General features: G+C 39.1%; 1 protein-coding gene across 1 annotated transcript; it reads right to left on the reverse strand.

Annotated features, from left to right (window-relative positions):
* Positions 1 to 4,748: 4,748 nt before the first annotated feature.
* On the reverse strand, positions 4,749 to 15,245 carry LOC149827830 (BEL1-like homeodomain protein 10). The gene is made up of 6 exons (XM_090019676.1): positions 15,028 to 15,245; positions 13,791 to 13,976; positions 11,979 to 13,271; positions 5,800 to 6,176; positions 5,648 to 5,708; positions 4,749 to 5,579 (listed from the first exon to the last, which is right to left on the reverse strand). Exons 3-6 carry the CDS (start codon positions 13,089 to 13,091, stop codon positions 4,905 to 4,907), a joined length of 2,226 nt encoding a protein of 741 aa, XP_089875802.1. The 5' UTR covers positions 13,092 to 13,271; positions 13,791 to 13,976; positions 15,028 to 15,245; the 3' UTR covers positions 4,749 to 4,904.
* Between the last annotated feature and the right edge of the window lie 6,054 nt (positions 15,246 to 21,299).

Genomic DNA, 21,299 nt, shown 5'->3' on the forward strand with positions numbered 1-21,299 from the left:
CTAACCTACACAACACATAAATTTAACCGCATCATTATATGTTACAACTGCCTCTCCAAGTATATATTATTACAAGTTATCACATTTGTTACACAATCACCAACATTACAAATCATCATAATATTTAGCTTCATAAGTAAACATCGTTATAAGATTTAGTAAACTTAAGTACAAATCAAGGTAACTTCATAAATACACATCACTACTGCATCAAACATATAAATTGTTGATACGTCAAACATACAAATCGCTACTGATTTAAATATATAAATCGTTCATGATTCAAACTTATAAATCATTGTAGAAATCACATCCTTCATAAGTACATATCATTGTAACATTTGGGCTTCATAAGTAAACATCATTGTACGATTTAGCAAACCTAAGTACAAATCGTGATAACTTCATAAATCATAAATACACATCGCTATTGCTTCAAACGTATAAATCATCGCTGCATCGAACGTACAAATCGCTATTGCATTAAATGTATAAATCATTGTTGTATTCCAACGTATAAATCATTGTAAAAATTTAACCTTCATAAGTATATATCGTTGTAATGTTTGGCCTTCATAAGAACAAATCGTGCTAACTATTTTTCGATGCCCAAAAGGTGGATAGGTACAAATCGATTTGTTTCAGTACGAAAATAGGTGTTATTTAGCATGAATAATATAACCAGTTGTAAGATTTAGCATTCATATTTACAAATCGATTTGTTTACATAACGAAACTCATCAAAACGATAAGAGTTTTGGTAATCCGATAGTACAGGAGAAACACTCAAAAAGTAGATGCAACCAATGGTGGCAATGATGCTCCCATTGCGCAGACAACGACAAAGGGTACTCCGACGACAGCAGACGATGGCAAAGGATGCATCGTCAAAGGGAGCTCTTATTACAACAGATGTTGCGTCGTTTACTGCTTAGGGCAAAAATGAAATATTTGGACTTTGAAGAGTTAAGACCATCCTCTCTTTTCTGGATGAAGGATATTTTTGTCCTTTTCTCAAATCATCATTTCATGGCATCTTCCCTTTTTTGGATGGAGGACATTTTTATCTTTTTTTCAAACCATTATTTTATGGTGGGAATGGTGAGAAAGGGTACTTAAGTCTTTGCAACCGCACTGGACTCTAAGGTTAAGTGATGCTGACACACACGGGGATAAGAAACCCCACGTGCTTATATACGTGACGCTCATTCGGACCCCCAAAGATGCACCTGCGTGTTGGGGGGGGGGGGGGGCATATAACCTGGTTCACTCCCCTTGGCACCCAATAAACTCCAACCAAATCCCTTGAAACGTGAGTTTTATTTGGATGGATTAGCATTCTATCCCCATCATGAGTTGTTTGGGAAAGCTAACCACTTCACCTCTTTTGGGAAAACTTGTGGGCCCACTACGTGCCCGATCCTCCTCATAAACCGGTATATGAAGAGGGCCTAACGTCTACTCCCCATTTGACATGTGGGCACCAACAAGGTCCCTCTTTTGGCCACTTTTGGAGGATGTTCAAACGTCACCCCCACGTTTGAAGTGTGGGCCTGATGACACTGATCTAGATCCAAAAAAAACTACCATGGGACCTGTACCAAAATCAGACACTTGGGTTGACCCTGGATCGATACATCGTCTGACCCACTCCAAGAATACAAACCATATCCAAATCCAACTGAAGTAGCAGCGTCCCAGACTGTGCATGTTGAATCGACCTCTGTTGAACCAATCCCTTTGCTGCACACTGAACCTGTCCCAACCCGTCTAGAACTGGTTCTTCAGGAATCAGTTAAGCAAGTCGTTCCTTGCTGCAATGTTGGTTGTTCCTCTATGGCCGACGTACCTCACTTACAGGATATATGGTTACAATGATGTGTGTGAACCCATGGAGACAGGTATTAAAAAGGACGGGGTCTTTGATGACGATTATATTCTTAGAGATGTTCTCAATGTCACAAAAATTGAAGATGATGCCATCCACTTGTCAAGTGATGATGGCAGAAATGCGTAGTAAGAGAAATTGTTCTCGTTTGAGAACGGGTGACAATTGGGGGCTTGACCATTCAAGGTTTACAAATAAGGTCAAGCACAAATAAGCAATACACCACTACCATGCACAAGTTTGCACATCTTCTCGATGATTGTAACTTATAGGAGATCCCTATGCAAGGGGCCAAATTCACTTGGTCCAACAAAAGAGCACCACCGTGTGGAGAAAATTGGATCGTTTTTTTTTTTCTCATTATCAATGCTCAATAGGCTTCATGACAAAATATTGATTAAAATATTTAAATTATTATTTTAGTGAGTCGCAACTCATCTAGGTTTTTGAGGTGTTTTGAACTTAACAAGACACATTGTAATGGTTTTAGAAAAAAAATTGCTTAAAAAAAGGGTATTTTGATCATCAAATAATTTATGAGAAACACAATAATCAATAAATTACTATTTTAGAAAAAACCAAAACCTTGAACTATTTAAAATTATATGAGTAAGTAATGCAAATAAAATGTGAGAAACTAAATTGGAAAAACAAATTGGAAATTTTATAATGGACCCAAACTTTACATGGGTTGGACCCAAATGGATCGATCCAGACATAAAAATTTTAAGGATTTTACACAATAAAATGAGTATTATATACTTTTTTTTATCATGGCTTTGTTATTAAAACAAATTTTGTCTAAAAATAACTATTATTAATTAATTAAGTTTTGGTTTTTATTTGAGTTTTGAGGAATCAGTGTAGTTGGATGCAAAACAGATCCAAATAGAACCCGGTTTGCACTGTGCGCCTAAGAGGGGCTGGGTGGGGCCCACTTTCATTTTTTTTTCCTTTTTCTCACCCAGTGGAAACCTCAATCTATCGAAACCCTCCCTTCTTCCTCACCTATTTTCGCCGCCCTCTCCTTCTTCCTTGGGACTCCACGAGCACCGCACACCGCCGCCACTATGCCAGACCCGACCTGCTCATGTTTTCCGGCCTACCCTCGGCTTGACGTCCCTCTGCTTTCTCGTCTTCCTCAGTGTCGACACCACAAGAAGAAGATATGCCCGAGTTATTCAATTATGGTCGTCTTCTAAAGCCACTTGGGACTTGGTACTAAGGAGAAACCCTTCAGATTTAGTCTTTGATCGGTGGTCTACTCTCATCAATCAAGTTGAGATTTCATTGAGGCCTCAAAGAGAGGATAAAGTGAAGTCGAGGTTCTCTGGTGATGGTGCTTTTAAGACATCATCCTTTTACTTGGCGTTGTCCTCCCCGACTATGCAATGGCTGCCAAAGAAGGCGCTCTGGGGTGGTGGTCTACCGCTTCGGGGATCACTCATGGCTTGGAAAATCATACATGGGCGTGTTAATACCAAAATCAGATTGAAAAATAGAGGTTTTCACCTTGCAAGCAGGTGTGCATTATGCTGGGAGGAATCACTTACCTGTTTTGGGAATGCTAATTCTTTAGAACCTTGTTGAATCAAGCCTGGGGAGACTTTAATCTACATTGGGACGACCTAAATTTCCATAGGGATATGGCAGTTGCACCGCATTTAGCTTGGAAGGGCAAAAAATGATGTTTATCGGGAGAGTTTGGGTTTTATCAGCCTGAAAGTTAATCCAGTCCGAAAGGAACCAACGTCGGTTTTGTGATAGTAAGGTTGATTATGCAGTTATTTATGCTCGGCTCCATTGGGAAGTAATGTCTACTGCTCGTCAAAAATGGCCAGGAACTCCAATTGATTAGATTGAAAGACACGAGTCATCAACTAGTGGGTCGGATTTTCTGTCACAAGAAATCGTCTCAGGGGACCTTTTAGATGTTTTATGGAACAGATTTTCCGTTCGTCAGTGTATGAGCCTCACGGGGGGTTAGTCTGTGTGTGTGAATCTGTCTGAAAGTACTTCTTGCGTGCAGACCAGATGCACCTACCGTTGTTGGCACTCTCCTATATTCTGCAGGAAGCTGATCCAATATTCAGGGAAGGGCAAGGAAAACTTCCAAGGATAGCAGAAGAACCAGTCTGAGTTTGCAGGATGCAGACAGATCGAATGGGTCCCTGATACTGATGGTTGACTTTAATGCTGGATGGCTTCAAGCGGAACTGAACTTCTGCCATTCATTAAACTCGACTCACCATTACAGGAGCACAAGTTTGAGAGACGCAGACGAATCTTACTGCAGGAACTTTCAACCAGACGTATGTTCGGAAATCTTTTGGAAGCTGCTTGGATGTATAGTTTGACGCAAGAGCAGTGGAATGTGGTTGTTTAACTGGGTCTTCTGCAGCTGCTAATGTTTTCTGCAGCAGTTGTATTGGAATCAGTGGGCTGTAGCTGTGTTTTCTCTCTTTGTATATTGTTCTGTCTTATGTTACTGCAGGCGATATCTTATCAACTGCAGTAGCACTATTATGCTGAATTCTTTCTATATTTTAATGGATTTTATTTCTTTCAAAAAAAACATATGACAGAGCGCTAAGTGCAGCAAACCTCCACCTTCACCTGGCGCTGAACATGGTTCAAGTTGACCGGACACTGCTTGTTACAGCACAACAGAAATAGAATCTTCATCCTGCACAATGCATATAATGCTTCCATCTTTCTCTGGTACATTGCAGATCTATATTTCAACTACAAAAGTTTCTCCATGCAACAGGATTCTACTGCAGTGAAGAAGCAAAAAAAAAAAATCTATCTTTGCATGTACCCTGCATGACAATTGCAAAAAAAAAAAGAAAAAGAAAATATGTAATACACCTATACAATGCATGTAACAATACATTCTCATCTCTTTTACATTACACGGTGCTTCACACTGGGGCCCCATTTAACAATGGGACAAGAATGATACAAAACAGCTTTAATCATCATTATTATTAGAGTAAACTGCTGACAGTGCAACTCAAGCAACAAAATCATGCAACATATGGGGGGGACCAAACCTTTGCCTTCTGTTCCCCATATTCATGAACTCATAGTTTGAAGTGCTTGTGCCAACAGAGGTTGAATTGTATATATCCTCCCCCGTAACTGTTGCAAAATTTTGATGTTCACTGGATATTGATAGCCCGCCACCATCACAGTGTTGCAGCCCTAAAGTGAGTGAAACACCACCATTGGCATGTGCCTTGGCAGCATAAGAATCATTCTCGAATCTCCCTAAACCTGCTATTTGGTATGAAATGAACCTCTCACCAGTATCAGAATGCAAGAAAGCATCTTGGAGAAGATGGCATTGGTCGGTACCAGACCTCTGGTCCCTCAATTTTGTGCTTCCATAGCTGCTGCTATCATCAACAACATGCGAACTACTATCGAACTCCTTGGTACCAGCCATTTCTGCATCCGAGACAAGATCTGACTTTGACCCTTTGTTTTGGCTGGCATGGGTTTTGTCTGCAGCAACCTGTCTGTTACCCTGCAATTCTCTTTCTTCAGGACCTCTTTTTGAATCACCATCTTTAGTTGCATTTTCATATGAAGAGTTTGAGTCAGTCTCGCCAATTTCCTCTTTATACATCTCCTCAACCATTGGCTTCCAAAGTCTAACACGTGCATTTATAAACCAGTTTGAGACCTGAATGGACATGACATTTATCATCAGAAAATATGAGAGAGAGAGAGAGAGACGCCTCATCACAGTACCTGGCTTCTAGTTAGGCCTGTTTGCCGTGCCAGCATTAGTTTATCAGAGTCACTTGGATAACTGGCAAGGAAATATTTACAACAGAAATGTAAGTAGTCTGATGAACAAATACAAACAAAGAAAAACAGACTGTAGCCATGAAATGTCTTACGGATGAAGAAAGTGTTCAAACAGCCAAGCACGAAGAATAGAAACAGAGCTTTCTGGCAGGCCCCTCTGTGGCCTCCAAGCATGTGGCTGCATCATTCCAAGCTGTTGCAGAGCCCTCTGTTGCCTAAGCTGCTTATCTACAAAACGAAGACGAGCTATGCTACCACCCTTGCCATTTTGTGGATCTTGTTCACCAAGACTTCTTCTAGCTGCCTGTATTTGGCCATTTATAGCATCCTGCAAAGTGCGGAAGTGCCTGGAAATAGTTTGAAGGGCAAGTGCAGTGTATGTCTTAGCAGCACCACATCCAGCAATTACATCAAAGGATGAAATGACGATCTGCATTTGATGATAATATTGTTTGTATCTTCTGTCGACCTGTACAATGGAAAATTTGGTCTTTGCTTTAGAAAAAATATATTTCTCAGAACATCTAGATGGTTATGCAAGATAAATTTGATTTTCAAAGTCCAATTCGCTTGGGACCTGGACGAGTATTTCAAGTTGGACAGACCAGAGTTACTGGAAGCTTCATAGATGGGTGGGAAGTGTGCTTCCCCAAAACTCACTTCGGAAGCACAAAACTCCTAGCTTCCGAAACTTGATAGGAATCTCGATTCTCCCATGCTTCACACATGTTTCTTCCTTGCTTCCTTGCATGATTCTTGTATGCTTCTCTCACGCTTCTTTTTATGTTTTTCATGTGTTCCTTTCACGCTTCCCGCTCACTTCCCGTGGACTTTCTTTAAATTGGCAACAATCATTTTTAGATTTTGAGAAGAATTTAACTCTTACACTACGAATACAAAATTTAAGAATAATCATTTTTATTTTAGTTTTTATTTCTTTCTCCTTTGATTTGTATTTTTTTCCCATTTGACCTCATATCACTTCCTCTTTTATTCCTATTTCGCTTCCAAATTGATTTCCCACTTCCCACTTCTTACAAATTTTAAAATATCTCGTTCTTGCTTCTGCTTCCTAGTCTCGTAAGTCGTAACCTTAGGACAGACCCAGATCCACCAGGAAATATGAGATTCACCAGGTCAACTTACAAGTTAAATAACTGAAGATTGATTCCAGGTCCAGACAATAATTGAGACGGCATCCTTGCCAAGTCACGTTTAGATTTAGCAAAACTAAGATGGACTGATCTGTCAAAATTTCGTTGTCATATTCTACATACAGCTATTAATTTCAGGTCTAGAGCTAGGCTTCTGAAAGTTAATTATGGCCATAAGGTACTTAATATTTTTAATCTCATGATGCACCAAATATAAATCTATAAATGAATCCAGGATAAACAAGAGAGAGGTGGAGTAAGGCCCTCACTTCCATAGCAGGAGATAAGGCTTATTAACCTGACAGTTCCCAAACTGTTTCTTTTGAGTCTTGGATTTTTTATGTTTGCATATATTGCAGATGTCTAGATATTCTATGATAACATGGATATGCTATAAGGACCTAGTCCACTGAAGTGTTGGTACCTAAAGAAGTCATAGCCTAATAAAAGAATGCACTTAAAGAGTACAATCCCATATTACCACCTTTATTCAACAGGTTGGAAACCCTGTCCCCTCCTACAGTTTCTTGATGAGGTTTCAATATACAGTATGGCACAAGAATCATCCATCTAAAATTTTGGCAGTAAAATGAAGTCTTATAATCTAGGTGATGGCATGGAAAACAACCTCTTGCACCTGTCTAGGCTGGATGTTGCCAATGGTTATGATCAAAGCATATCGGTTATTGGTGTAAGGTGTTCAATGATTGTGGAAGGTTTAAGAATGGATGAATGAGCTTTTGCTCATGGTTGTGTCAACATAGAGACCATTCGTTTGTTTTCCCTCTTAGTGTCATTTGGAAATTCAAATGAACAAGGTTATTGGTTGATGTTTGCAACCTTGCATAGTTACATGGGAGAGAGCTACTTTGGGTGCACTCATGAAATTGAATTGCTTTCAATAATCAACAAGACAATTAAATCAGAAACAAACTTAATGTGCTGCATGAATAAAAATAAGTTTGTTACATATTTTATAGGGAACCTTACATTTCCAATGTGGTACGAAAGAGTTGATTGTATGATGGATACATCCAGGGAAACAAAGATGGAGATGCACTTTTAAATGACTTACAATAGTTGCAATTTCTGTTTGAAAGAAATCATGCACACTAATGATGATTCATGCAGCTTACATGGATGGATCCACAGGAAAATCTTTAACTTAGTAACTGCAAATTGGATTAGTGTAATGCCTCACAGTGCTTGCTTATTCCATTTCGGACAAGCTTATTCAAGAAACTTGGTTATGAATGACTTGTTATCCTATCCTTCAACCCTTTTCTTCCACCAACCACCCTCCTCTTTTCTTCTCTTTGTTTTCTTCTTAAATATTTGTTCTGGATAAATTTTGACCTTTATTGACCCAGCACTGTAACTTTTTTTTTCAATATATGATAAAATAGCTGGGAAAGATGCATAAGCCTGTGGTAGACAAGATGGAGGCAATGCACATGCTCAAGAGCGCGCACACACAGCACAACACCACACACGCACACGGGCATACAAACATGGCACACACACAAAAATATACCAAGGATTTGCAGGAAACCCCCTAACAAAAAAAGAGAGCATTCATATGTTATATCCTGACATAAAGACTAAACTAGTCCTCACATTTGCTAATGAAGACAAATGTGGCACAGTGCATCTCTTGAGTAACCCAGCAACATAGTATGGACAAAGGAAAAGATTAGATGTTTTGTGTAGGTGCAAAACCAAACTAAAGGAAATAATGCACTCTACCTAAATCCGCTATGGAAAACTAGTCTAAGGGAAGTTTACACACCTAAAAACCAGTGAGGGATATATATATAAGCAAGAAGTTTTATTGAACTGATTAAATGGACACAATTGGAGAAACCAGTAGGAAAGGTTGATTAACTTGATTACCCTAATCCCACCCAAAATTCTCACTGCAACAGATCCTAGATCACATATTCATGAAAATACAATCTACAAGTTGCCCAAATCGACAGTTTTGACCAACCTCCCTAACTTCAAATATGAGGCTGTCAACTTTATGATTTTGAAACCTCAAGTGTCTGTCCATGATTTCAGATATTTGTGTGACAAAAAGGCCCCTCCAGATATGTTTACATTGGGCATAAAAGGGAATCCATAATAACCATGTGACCACGAAATGTCACTGCCAGCAAAATAATGAAGAATTTCTTAATTGAGTTATTATCCATCCAAACAACAACTGGTACTCCCAGTGACGGTTGTTTTTCATTTTTCTGAGTACAAAGATGAGAAAACATCCTCAGATAGGAAGAGAATGGCAAAAAATGTCAAATGGAACTTTCAGCTATCTGCCCAGTGAAATTGCATTTCAGTTGAATTTGCCAAAGCCAGCTCAAGATGTGCTCTTCACTCAATAGATGATTCCACAACCAGACTTGGTGATGGAATCCCAAATCAGCAGGTTCTATAAATGTATTTCCTTTTGATGAAAATAAGCAAAAATCCATTATTGCAATCTAGTCAGTTACACCCTCAGCTTGCAGTTTGCAGTAATTGTAACCAAGACACTGGTCTGAATAATGGTTGGCTTAGCTGATTGGACTAATTATTCTTCAAGGAAAGATTCTACTTTTAACGATATCCTTCAATGACATAGCAAGATAGGAGTCACTCCAAAGTCCCACTATTTTAGTTTACTCTTTTTCATGACAACAAGAAACTGTTTCTTTTCATACTAAAAATGCATTCTTGGTCTTAGAAACCTAATAGTTTAAATCATGTATAGGATTCAAATGAAAAAGCTGCCTGACATGCTAGAGAATTGAAAACAAAACTAAGAAGAGAAAAAGTGGACTTCAGTTGAACAAGAGCAGATGACAAGCATGAGTGATGACCCAGACTCAGTGCATGAATGTAATAGAGGAAACAACCTTCTTCAGGCCTCTGGCTTTAATACAACAATCAGAAAATGAAAAGCTACTTTAAATCTTAAGCTAAGTTTTCATGCCTTATGCGCCTGTGAGTGGGACACATAGCACTGTTGACCTGAAAACTAGTGTCAATCATTAGTATTAAGAATAATGTTAAAAGAACAGAAAAATGCCACGTAAACCATTGTATACACATAACATAGCCACTCCCTGGGTATATCTCTAACTTCCAATAATAAGAACATAAAAAGACAAAAAATCCACGAACTGCAATGGGAAAATTTCTAGACATTCATCCTCATTTCCAAAATTGAAATGAATGCACACCTCACTATACAAAGTAATATACAACACTACTTTATTATGCAGTTTCTTTTTGTCATAAGGAGGTGCAGCTAAACCCCGGGGTAATTTGAACCCAAGACCTTCCACAAGATGCCATGTCTTTTCAATATTAATGCATCCCAGATTAACCACTAACTTTAAAACTAACTCCATATATATTCAGAGATATCAGGTTATTCAAGCAAAATAATATCAATATGTAACTCCGAGCGCAAAGTAAGGCAGCTTATTGGGATTGTCATCTTGTAAGTGTCAGATATCCATAAACACTACATATTGCTTGTGGTGCAATAAAATGACCTCACATTAGGTGGTGCATGATCATCCCAGGCAATAGTTTAGAATGGAAAACCTTAAATATGTGAACAATATGTTACTTAAATTTGTTGCACTTGCAAAATACTCAATGAGTGTCAAGACACAAACAAATATTTCCATGAGTAACATGGCAAAACAAATGCCACAAAATGGTCATTAGATGCATGTTCTAGTAAGATATTGTAGAGCATGGAACTCAAACTTCCAACTCACTGCATAAATTCTAGCTATAATTGAATGCCACTAAGCATGGAGCTTGCATTTGTCAGTGACCAACCCCCATACTTGGAGGAAAATGCACACTGAAGAGAGGAGGTAAAGGTAAAACAACAAAACAAATAATATGTGAATTTCAATTTGATCATGAAATTGTTTCTTGCAATAGTACCAGAAATGTTATTAAAAGGTTTAGTCCTATAAATATTCTATACTTTTTAGCTTTTATCCTTACAAATAATTTTAGAAGTAGGTGGGTGATATGATAAAATTACATATATGTGAAACACTGATTCATTTATAAGGATCACATTATTTAGTTTTCCATCATGTTCATATTATTTTTGCTGAGGGCTTCACGAAAGGAAACAGTGAATTTTAAAACAACAGATCAAGGGAAAAAAAGAATGAGAAAAATCCAAAGAACTTGTTTTTTAACTAGAAGCACATGTTGGTCAATGAATCACCATGTCATGATGTCAGATTCAAGTAGACAAACTAATTGCAGGAGGGTCAATATGTTACTCTAGATTAAATGATGAGAGGCACTTGCCTGCACATGCTTACCAGTCATCTATCGCATACAATGCTTCCTTTGAAGAGAAGCTTGACCTCAAGCTCCACCAAGGCATTTTAAGGTGCATAACCTCTAATAGCTATGGTATTCGTTCTTGAAATTGAAAGCTACTGCTCTAAAGAAATACCATTTGAAAAAAAAATGGCACAAAAGAAAAGGCAACAACCTCATGTCTGCAAAACTGCTGAACAATTTATAAGTGTACACATGTATGCAACAACACTAACAACGAAACAAAGAGAGGAATGACCAATATAAATGCTGTGAACTCTGGATTAAGTAGATTAGGAATCACCGAATTAACCTGGAATACAAGAGGGGAAAAAATTCATGCCCAATAGATTAGTATAAAGAGCAAATAATATGCCACTCTCCTTTGATAGAGGAATGACCAATATAAATGCTGTGAACTCTGGTTTAAGTAGATTAGGATTCACAGTGTTAACGTGGAATACAAGAGGGGGAAAAATTCATGCCCAATAGATTAGTATAAAGAGCAAATAACATGCCACTCTCCTTTGATAGGTCACAAAATTGCCAGATGCACAGAAGTAGTGACATGAAAAAAGGAAGAAAATCCTATTTAAAAGGCAAACATATTGTAAAGGCAAAAGGTAAGCAAAAACCATGCCAATATGAGGTCCATCTATTCTATTAGCCCATGCTAAGATATTGATGTCTCTCATGACAAGAACAAGTTCGATCCACTATCAGGTTAAAGATCATGGTGTCATGTCACATGAGAGAGAGAGAGAGAGATGTACCTCATCCAGCATAGACAAAAGTCGTGTCAGCTTCACCTGCAGCTCTTGTCTTTCAGCTGGTGAGAGTTCATTAGAGACGGTTGGAGTTGATTCTTGAGCCAACCCAGTAGAGGAAGGGTCTTCGGAGGCATTTGTTCCCATATCCATCTTCTTGGGACTGGTTATGCCAATGGACATCCGAAAGCTCCTGCTCCTGTTAGTTTCAGGCTTCAAAGCATTCTGAACATTTACAACCTCATCAAGCAGCTTCTGTGCTGCCTTGAGATACTTGGAATTCGTAATAGTACTCGCAAGATTTGTCAATCCATATGGAGAGGAACCCACATGTATCTGTTTGATCACAGGAGACTGAAAGTTGTTCAAAAAGTCCCCTTTTGTTATGTGATCACTTGCTGCAAAGGCAGCTGGATATTTATTGCTACTTGATTGCTTACTACTGAACCTATCATCTTTGTGAGGTTCATTCTCCATATTTGAATGTTGTGAACCCATAAATGCAACACCAGGGTTTTCATGACGAAACTGGAAAGAAGACGCCGGAATTGCAGATGGGATATGTGTGCCAAGGCTCAAAGATAGTCCTTGCCCTTGCATAGCTGTGACATCTGACTGCTGCAGTTGCAAACTTTGCCCAGATTGCAAAATGCCCAACTGTGTCCCCATACCCACCTCAGGGTTCATGCTAACAGTGTTGCGGACCAAGTCATCACCACTGTTTACTTGTTCTCCAATACCCTGCATACCAGTAAGGGCAATTCTTGGTTGCATAAACATTTCATTCCTAGCATCTCTCCAGGCATTCAAAATATTGTCCCCGAGGTGGGATGCTACTGAATTGGAGATAATGCCTGGGTATGATGCAGTTGGACGTGAAACCGCCGTGGACAAATCTTGTGATAGCATAGCACCAGCTACAGGAAGCTCAACACAATTTTGTGGAGACTGAGGATGGCTGGTCAAGCTGTCTGAATATGTACTAGCAGTCGAATAGTTCATATATATCACGTTGCCGGGAAGCGTTGTTTCTGGATATGGATTATGGCTAGCATCCTTCAGATATAAGGTAGGCATGACATCTCTTTGGCTACTAGAATCAGAATAATATGTAGCCATGACTATCTTCCCTAAAACTTTCCCTGCTTGGCAGATTCAATATTGGCCAAGTATGAACTTCACATAAGAGTGGTAGCTGCCCACAACAATTACTTGAATGTTCATTGATAACACTATCCCAACTGAGGTTCCATTTAGATCACCGAACACAGGGTGGTTAATAGGGAAGAAGAACATGGGCTGCAAAAGGCCATGCATAAGAAATAGGGCATCAGACCGTGAGATATAGACAAAGAGACATATAGGAACCACAAATATACCAAGTTTTACATTTCTAGCATAACCAACAACTTGAAGAATGCTCAAGAAAGCATTGAGGCTCTGTTTGGAAACCTTGCATTGAGATGGAAACACCATTACCATGTGTTATCAAAATATGGTTTTTCCCAAACATGGTATTGAAGATGGAATCGCCAAAAACATCCTCTTGTGAGTAGTGTTAAAATGTGGTGTTGGGTCGGTCAACTCCATTCCAATGCAATGTTTTGGCAACACCGCTGCTCCCAAACAGCAGAGCGCATGAGAGCACTGGGGAAAACGGCATCACACTCCCACTTCAAGGCTCCGAAACAGAGCATAAAAGCTTTCCCTTTCTTTTTTATTCAGAAAACAGGTGTACCATAAGTATTTCAGTGTATAGGTTTATCACAAACATTCAGCAAGCGAGGATATGAGAGCAGTCAAGTAGACCATCATTACCTATAGCCAGTGAATGAACAAGGAATTGAAGGCAGGATAGAAAGGCACCAATTCAAACCCGGAGTTGCAGCAGCCACAGAATTCAAGATTCCGAGACTCGTATTTCCAAACAACTCTGCCTTTCAAACACGAAAACCAAATTGAAACGCACATTCACATTTCCTCTCCTGATCACCAAAATCTGCACTACAAAACGACAGGTATTTGAAGCCTTCCAACATAGGTGCCAAAGAAACAAAATGCTGTGCAGGAAAAGAATCAAGTGATCCATTATAAGCAGCAACAACAATTTCATGCACAATGAGTATTAAAAGCGACTACCAAAAGAGCGCCAAAAATGACAGATTTTGCATAAACAGGAACAAGAAAGAAGGGGCTCAGAGCAAATTCTTACTAACAAAGCTAAAGTCCACAATATGAGACACGAGCATGCAACTATGAAAAAAATACTTACGAAAACGTCATCTTATAAAACATTTGCTCCACAAACCACAATGTCAAAGGTTAAAGGAAAAAACATATATTTTCTACCAATTGAAGAATACCACCCAAAGAGAGAGAGAGAGAGAGAGAGAGAGAGAGAGAGAGAGAGAGAGAGAGAGAGAGAGAGAGAGAGAGAGAGAGAGAGATCACTACCTAAAGCAGCAGTCCTCACAGAAAGAAACAAAAAGCAAAAACCTAAACCCTCAAAACAGAAATCTGACTTCAAACTAACAAACATTTTTCCAATTTGAAAACAACCCAAAGAATTTCAAAATAGATAGGAACTTCCTCATTCTAAAACCAGATACTACACAGTACCTAAAACCTCACAAAAACCCTAACCATTACAAATTTTCCATTAAACAACTATAACCAAACATTGACAACCAGAAAAAGAAAAACAATTTGGTATTCGCAAAATCGATAAAGAACTCAGGAAGAAAGCAACAAACTTTTCAAAATCCCTTTTTTCATAACCAAACAAAATCCATAACAATTTCAAATCTCCCATGAAACAACTGAAACCAGACATGGGAAACCATCAAAAAACACCAAGTGGGCAATCAGAAAATCAATATATAATCCAAAAACAAGGCAAAAAAAGATTATAAAAATCCAACCTTTTAGAATCCAACATAAACCTCAACCCATTTCACGCCTAAATAAACGTCACCATGTAGAGAAAACAAACAATTTATCAAGTGGGTACTCATAAAACAGATAGAAAAAGACCCCCGTGTAAAAAAAAGAATACCTCTCTCTTTCCCCCCTCTATCTCCATCACCCTCTATCTTTGTGCGCTGTGTGGGTCTAATGGGAGGCAAAATAGAGGGGAATTTGCAGAGGATCCGCAAGAGAGAAAGCGCCCTTAGAAGGAGACAACAACCCGATCCCGAGAACATAAAATTTCAAAAACAAAAACAAAAACAAAAACAAAAAAATCCGATTAAAGAACTCACAGAGACAGAAACAGGGCAAAGGCGCAGACACCAACATCATTTAAATACAATTATTTTTTCCCTTTTTCCTCCGTTTTTTTGTCACGCCCCTTTTTTTAAGATCAAGTCATACTTCACCCTTTGCACGTGAGATTTCACCATGTCGAAAAAAATTATTTTATTTATCTCACCAATTTAGGGATGAGGATTGAGGGCTCCCCATCTTAGGCAATTCCGAAAGGACGCCTCTCAATTCTCAACAAGCACCAAATGAACTCAAATTTCCTAAAAGTTAGTCCCCTACATGGCCCATTTACTCTTTGGTCACTCAGTTTCTTAATTACCATTACGGGTCTTGATTAGTTTCCACTTTCCACTCTCTTCCTCCGAGCTAATGAGTCAAACTCATCATGGGAGCCTAATGATGGTCTTGGTGGAACCACTGTATCAAATTTGGTTTGAAGAGCTCAGTGAGTTCAACCAAAGATCTGACAACTCATAGACAGTGGTTTGGTTAAGAGTACTGATTGGAGTCGCAGCGAAAGCTAGGACAATTGTCACTGCTTATAGACACCGCTAATCTGTGTGATCTATCAAGGACCAGGATGAAGCTTGCGGGTGTGAAACAAAGTGGAAGTTTGTGGTTCTAAAGTCAGGCATACTTTATTTTCTTTGCCATTCTCTGTCTCCTTTATATACTACAAACAATAAAAAAAAAACAAAAAATGATTATATCATAAGAACATGTCATTTGCTTGCACGTCCTTGGTGGCAGGCTTATATACATTGTTTTGGAGATGGATTCGTATGGTCATTAATTTAATAGTTTTAATAAATGTGTATTACTTTTATTATTATTTCAAACAAAAAGTATTTTTAAGTATTAAATATCAAACCAATTATTTTTAAAAAAAATAAAAAATTATTTATCCTCGTCCTATTTTTGATTTTTTTTTTAAGTTTGCAAGTTGAACTGGCATCCCGTGTCCTCAAGTCCGTGAATCTTTGTGATACAGAAAAATACGCCCCTCCCCCCTTCCTCCTAGCAGGGGCGTAGCTAGGATTCATGTGAGGGGGGGCAAACAGGGTTTTAGAAAAAAAAAATTATGTGTGTGATAGTCGGGGGTTTGGGGGCAGCGCCCCCGAAAATTTTTTTTTTTTAGATAAAATTAAAAATGGCTACAATTATTAATAAAAATCTATTTCATATGGACAAATCAAACTATTTGCTGCAGTCAGGGCTGGGCTAAAAAATGGATAAAAATCTATTTCATATGGAATAAGGGCAGGGCTAGGACTGAGCTTTTAAAAAATAAAAAAAAATTAACTGTTTGGGGAGGCAGGACTGGGCTACAGCCCAGTCCTGCCCCCCCTAGCTACGCCCCTGCCTCCTAGGGGTGGCAATTTCTGACACGACCCACCAACCCGACCCGCCAACCTGCCTCTTAGGCGGGTTCGGGTTGGGCTTAAGCCAACTCGTTTAATAAACGGGTCGACCCATGTAACCCATTTATTAAACAGGTCGGGTTCGGGTTGGGGGTATGCCAACCCGCCAACCCGTTTAATAAACGGGTTAGGCGGGTGGGTCGACCCGCCAACCCGGCTCCCAACCCGCCAACCCGACCCGTCAACCCGCCAACCCGACCCGCCAACCTGACCCGCGAACCTGAAAACCTATTTACCCGACCCAACCCATTTATTAAATGGGTTGGCGGGTCGTGTCGGGTTACCCGTTTATTAAACGGGTCGGGTTCGGGTTGAGGTATGCTGACACGCCAACCCGACCCGATTGCCACCCCTACTTCCTCCTCCTCCTCCTATGTACAGTCCTGTTCATGTTGTCTAAGCAACATGTTTGAATGCGATTAAGCTCTGGGATTTTCCTGGATTTTTGAATTTCCTACTGCCAAATGAGAATACCAAGGTCAAGATAACATAGCCCTTTGATGATGTTATCAAAAAATTGGATTTACTTATTCATGACAAAGCATAATTTTACAAAACTAAGAAGATTCTTGACTACCAATAATTGTACTCTTCACAGCTTGACTTGGCAAAAGCAGGACACTTAGCTGGGTCCAAGTCCATGACTTTTTGTGCTCAAAATGAATCCTCATTGTGAGGTATGAGTTGCCAAACCAGAAAAGGAGAATCGGATTCCATGGTTGTTGGGGGGGCTTTTGGTGCATCAATAAAGTCGAGGGTCATTTTTTCTTGTGGTTGGTCTAGGGTTTTGGATTGGCTTTAGGGTTGCTGCTACCCATTGTGGTTGGATGTATAGTTAAGGTGTTAAAATCCTCTAACAACCAGTTGGTGGACCTAAACACTCTCTTATCAAACCCATAAAATATTGTGGCAGAAACACTAAGGGCTTTAAAATAAAAGATATGGAAGTTGGTAATTTGGGTGATTGATTCATCATAACTAGGGTGTCAATGGGATGGGTTTGACGCCGATCCTACCCGTATCAAACCGTATAGGGTCTGGGTATGGTAATAAATAAGAAGGTTCGATTAGAATCTGGGTCAGACCCAAAGAGTCCACTTAATATATGGAGCCAGGTATGGTTTGTGAAATTTCATATCAGACCTGAGCCCCACCGGAGTTCCGACTAAGATCCACAAATTTTCAATGTAAAAAAGGATAAAAAATTATTATTTCACCCGATATGGTCCATGTAATCTTTATAGTATTTGGATAAGTTTATGTAATGGTGGATATCCGATTGAAACTGGGTCTGAACCGAGAACCAGCATCTCAAATTAAGTCTGGGTCTGAACCAAACCGACACCCCCTGATTGAAATAGTTATGTGCTGATACGCCTATTTTTTCTCATGTTTGCTTTTTCTCAAGGGAAATTTTCATTAAGGGCCATCTTTTTATTTTTAATTTAAGAAATGAGCCTTTTTGATATAATCCTCTGGTTTGTGGGGACTGACAAACAAAGGCTTACCTTTTCTTTTCTTTTATATAGTTAACGTTTTTAGGTTAGGTCAAGAGAAAACCCTCCACTCACCACCTATGTCACAGGAATATGCGTGGTGCGTCACCAGTGACATGAGCAGGCAACATCGACATGTATGGATAATATTTTAATAAATTCAATGTTTTAAGGTATTATTTTAATAAAAAATTTATTTTTAACACTAAAAATATCAAATATAATTTTTATTGAAAAAAATTTAAGACAATTTTGTGTCCTTATGTCAAAAAATTTCAAACTTGTGAATTGAATCCCCACCCTTGTACCCAAGTGCTTGTGTGAGATAGCCGACCACACAATAGCAAGCCTCCAGTTGGTAAAACTCTTGAGGTTCCTCTTATTCACGAGAAGACCTAATTTTATTTTTTTGAATAGCAGGCTGGGTTAGGCAGACCCCTACCTGTTATTATTCAACATACCAATTGAGATTTTAACCCGCAACCTCCCACCACATGGATCCAGTGTGGCCAATGAGTCTCACACATGAAACCCATTTGTTGGATCCAAAATTGGATCTAAGTAATGAATCTAAAACATAAATCTAGATAATTATATCCAATGATCCAGAATAGTGACCCAGGAATTCAATTACTCACTTGTTTAGTGGGTCATTGAGATATGAACCACTATGATAGTAGTTAGCCTCACATTATATTGCATTCCAATGCATGTTTGCAAATCCAATGAGATGATTATGGCTGGGTAATGGTTACCCAAGAGAGGATAAGTATCTCAGCTCCTGCTTCTGCTGAAGGCACTGAGCTCTCGATAATTTCATTGAGAAATCCTTTCTGAAACAGGTCGTTTACAAGAAATCTCTCATCCTTCTTTCTTCTTTCTTTTTTTCTCTTCGTTGCTCCTCCTTCTTTGCGCACACCGCAATCCAGATCTTTCAATGGTATTAGAGCTCAGTTCTAGTGTGCGCAATAGTGCTCGACAGATGTAAGCTTTTTCGACGCTGCCTGCAGGAATCAACAATAGAGGAGAAATCAGGGCAGCCAGAGAGACTGCGGCGAAGGGGAGCCTGACATCGCAAGTTTTTTCCTTCCTCGTCAAACGAGGTTCTTGCTATCAGTGTGAAGCAAGGAAAAAAAAACATGGCACACCTTGTAGAAAGCAATACGGGCACACGGGGCCATCTCCCGAGCAATTTCGATGACATAACAGAAAAGGATCGCACTTGGGATGGGTGCACCTGCAGCCGTGGTCAAGGTATGCATACTGTGGCCATTGTCATTCTGAGACAACCATTGTTATTCACTAGTTGAGCCATTGGAAGCACTATACCCAGCATAAAATACTTGGGCACCGATGAGCTTCTGGTTACAGTTACTCGCATTGAAGTTCTTTCCAGTTGTGCACTCATCCTTCCACTTGGCTGTCACTGGGCCGAGCCCAACATCGTCATAAGACTTGCTCTCTGGCCAAACCCCTGTATCAATCATTTCAATCACTACATCACTCCCTTCTTTTGATTCCGGTAGTAGGCTGTTAGCAGGGTCAAGCCCAAAAACTCTAGCGTGAGTGTTGTGTGTGGTTGGTACACCATCTTCAGAAGCACAGTGAGGACATTGGATATCCCATAGAGGAATTTGGCTTCCAATGAAGTCGGTCGGGTGGCAAAGCCCTGGAGAACGACAGAGTAGGTGTAGATGATGGTGCTCCCCTCCAGCGAATGGGACACTGAGTCGAGCGCCAATCGATACCATGCTTCGGAGCTGGTGAAGCACACCGACATCTGGGATTATGTTGTGTGCACAATGAAGGTATGCCTATCGCTCGAGATGACTATGTCCACGCGGTGGGTGACAATGTACAACAAGACTGGCAGGAGCCACTTTTGTCGGAGGACGATCGAGATTGTCGAGAGGGATGTCGTCCTTCCCGCACCTGATTCTCTAATGACAAAAAGAGGATTGGTCAGCAAAGAGCAATGGCATGACTACAACAGTTTGCCAAAAGTAGTGGTGAAGCCTCCTTCATTGGGCGGTGATTGTTGGAACCCACGACGAAGCAGGCGGTGGCCTTAACAACTGCTCCCACCTTCTCTTCTGCATTAGGTTTCCCCCTTTTATAAAAGAGAAAAACCCCAAGCATCTCTTCTTTTTACGAAATAGGTTAAAAACAAAGGTAGTTAGGGTTTGGAAGAATTGAGACCCCCTCGATTGTTTGGTTTAAACACTTTTTAAGTGTTTTTACTTTTCTGCCCTCTCTCTTTTCTGATATTTTTAGTTGCATTCATTTTTTTATTTGATTACTATTATGCCCCTACTATTTCTAAATTATTCTTCTTGTACCCTCTATTTTACAAAACAGAGGCCTCTATTTCTAGTTAATTCCAGAAACATGACTATTCTCTAGATATTATCCGAGACAAGGTTATTGTGTCAAGTTTTTCCATAACAGCCAAAGTTTTTTTGTAAAAGTATAGAAAACCACTTAGAGTTTTCTGTTTAACTCAAAAATTTATGGATATTATGTTCTAGATTGTTGATTTTATACAGAACTATTTCTGACTTTTCTGATTTTGCCAAAAAGTGTTTCTGGGTAACAGGATACCTCCCAAAACTTTATCCAGAGAGATTTGGATCTAGATTGGATCAACTTGGTATAGGTAGTTTCTTATAAATCTGGTTAAATCCAATAAATTTCTTTTGGACCCAGTTATAATCTATTTTGCATATCTACCCTGATATGGGAGAGGTTGGTTTTTACGTACATCTTACTTGAATCCTGAAATATTTGCTTATTATTTTTTATATGCTTTAATATTTTGTTCATGTTTTGGATCATATCATATTTCAATCTAGTATGTTTTTTTTTATCCGGTTTTATATGAATCAAGTATAATAGGACTAAGATTCATTAGATCTAAAGTTTGGGTCAAAATTGGATCTGATTGATATTAGATCAGATGTTTGGATCTAGTAAGGTAACACATACCTTGGTTTGATCTAGTAAAATATTTTAGATTTTGTTGAATCTGTATAGATTTGGATAAATCAAAATGAGAATAAGATCAAATTGATTGAGTATAGATCCAATCGAATGAGTTTAGATCCAGGCAATGCTATTGGATCTTGTTGAACTTCAATGGATTTAAA

The sequence above is a fragment of the Nuphar pumila genome, chromosome 10 (genome assembly GCF_984573655.1).
Source record: "Nuphar pumila chromosome 10, dmNupPumi1.hap1.1, whole genome shotgun sequence".
In the NCBI taxonomy this organism is placed as follows: domain Eukaryota; kingdom Viridiplantae; phylum Streptophyta; class Magnoliopsida; order Nymphaeales; family Nymphaeaceae; genus Nuphar; species Nuphar pumila.

Bases quoted from the DNA above. Each gene is read 5' to 3' on its own strand.
- LOC149827830 (XM_090019676.1), bottom strand. From the start codon at position 13,091: ATGGCTACATATTATTCTGATTCTAGTAGCCAAAGAGATGTCATGCCT. The intron at 6,177-11,978 runs GTACATCTCTCT...TCCATTGTACAG, and splicing joins TTTTGTCTATGCTGGATGAG to GTCGACAGAAGATACAAACA. The intron at 5,580-5,647 runs GTACTGTGATGA...ATGTCCATTCAG, and splicing joins CAGGCCTAACTAGAAGCCAG to GTCTCAAACTGGTTTATAAA.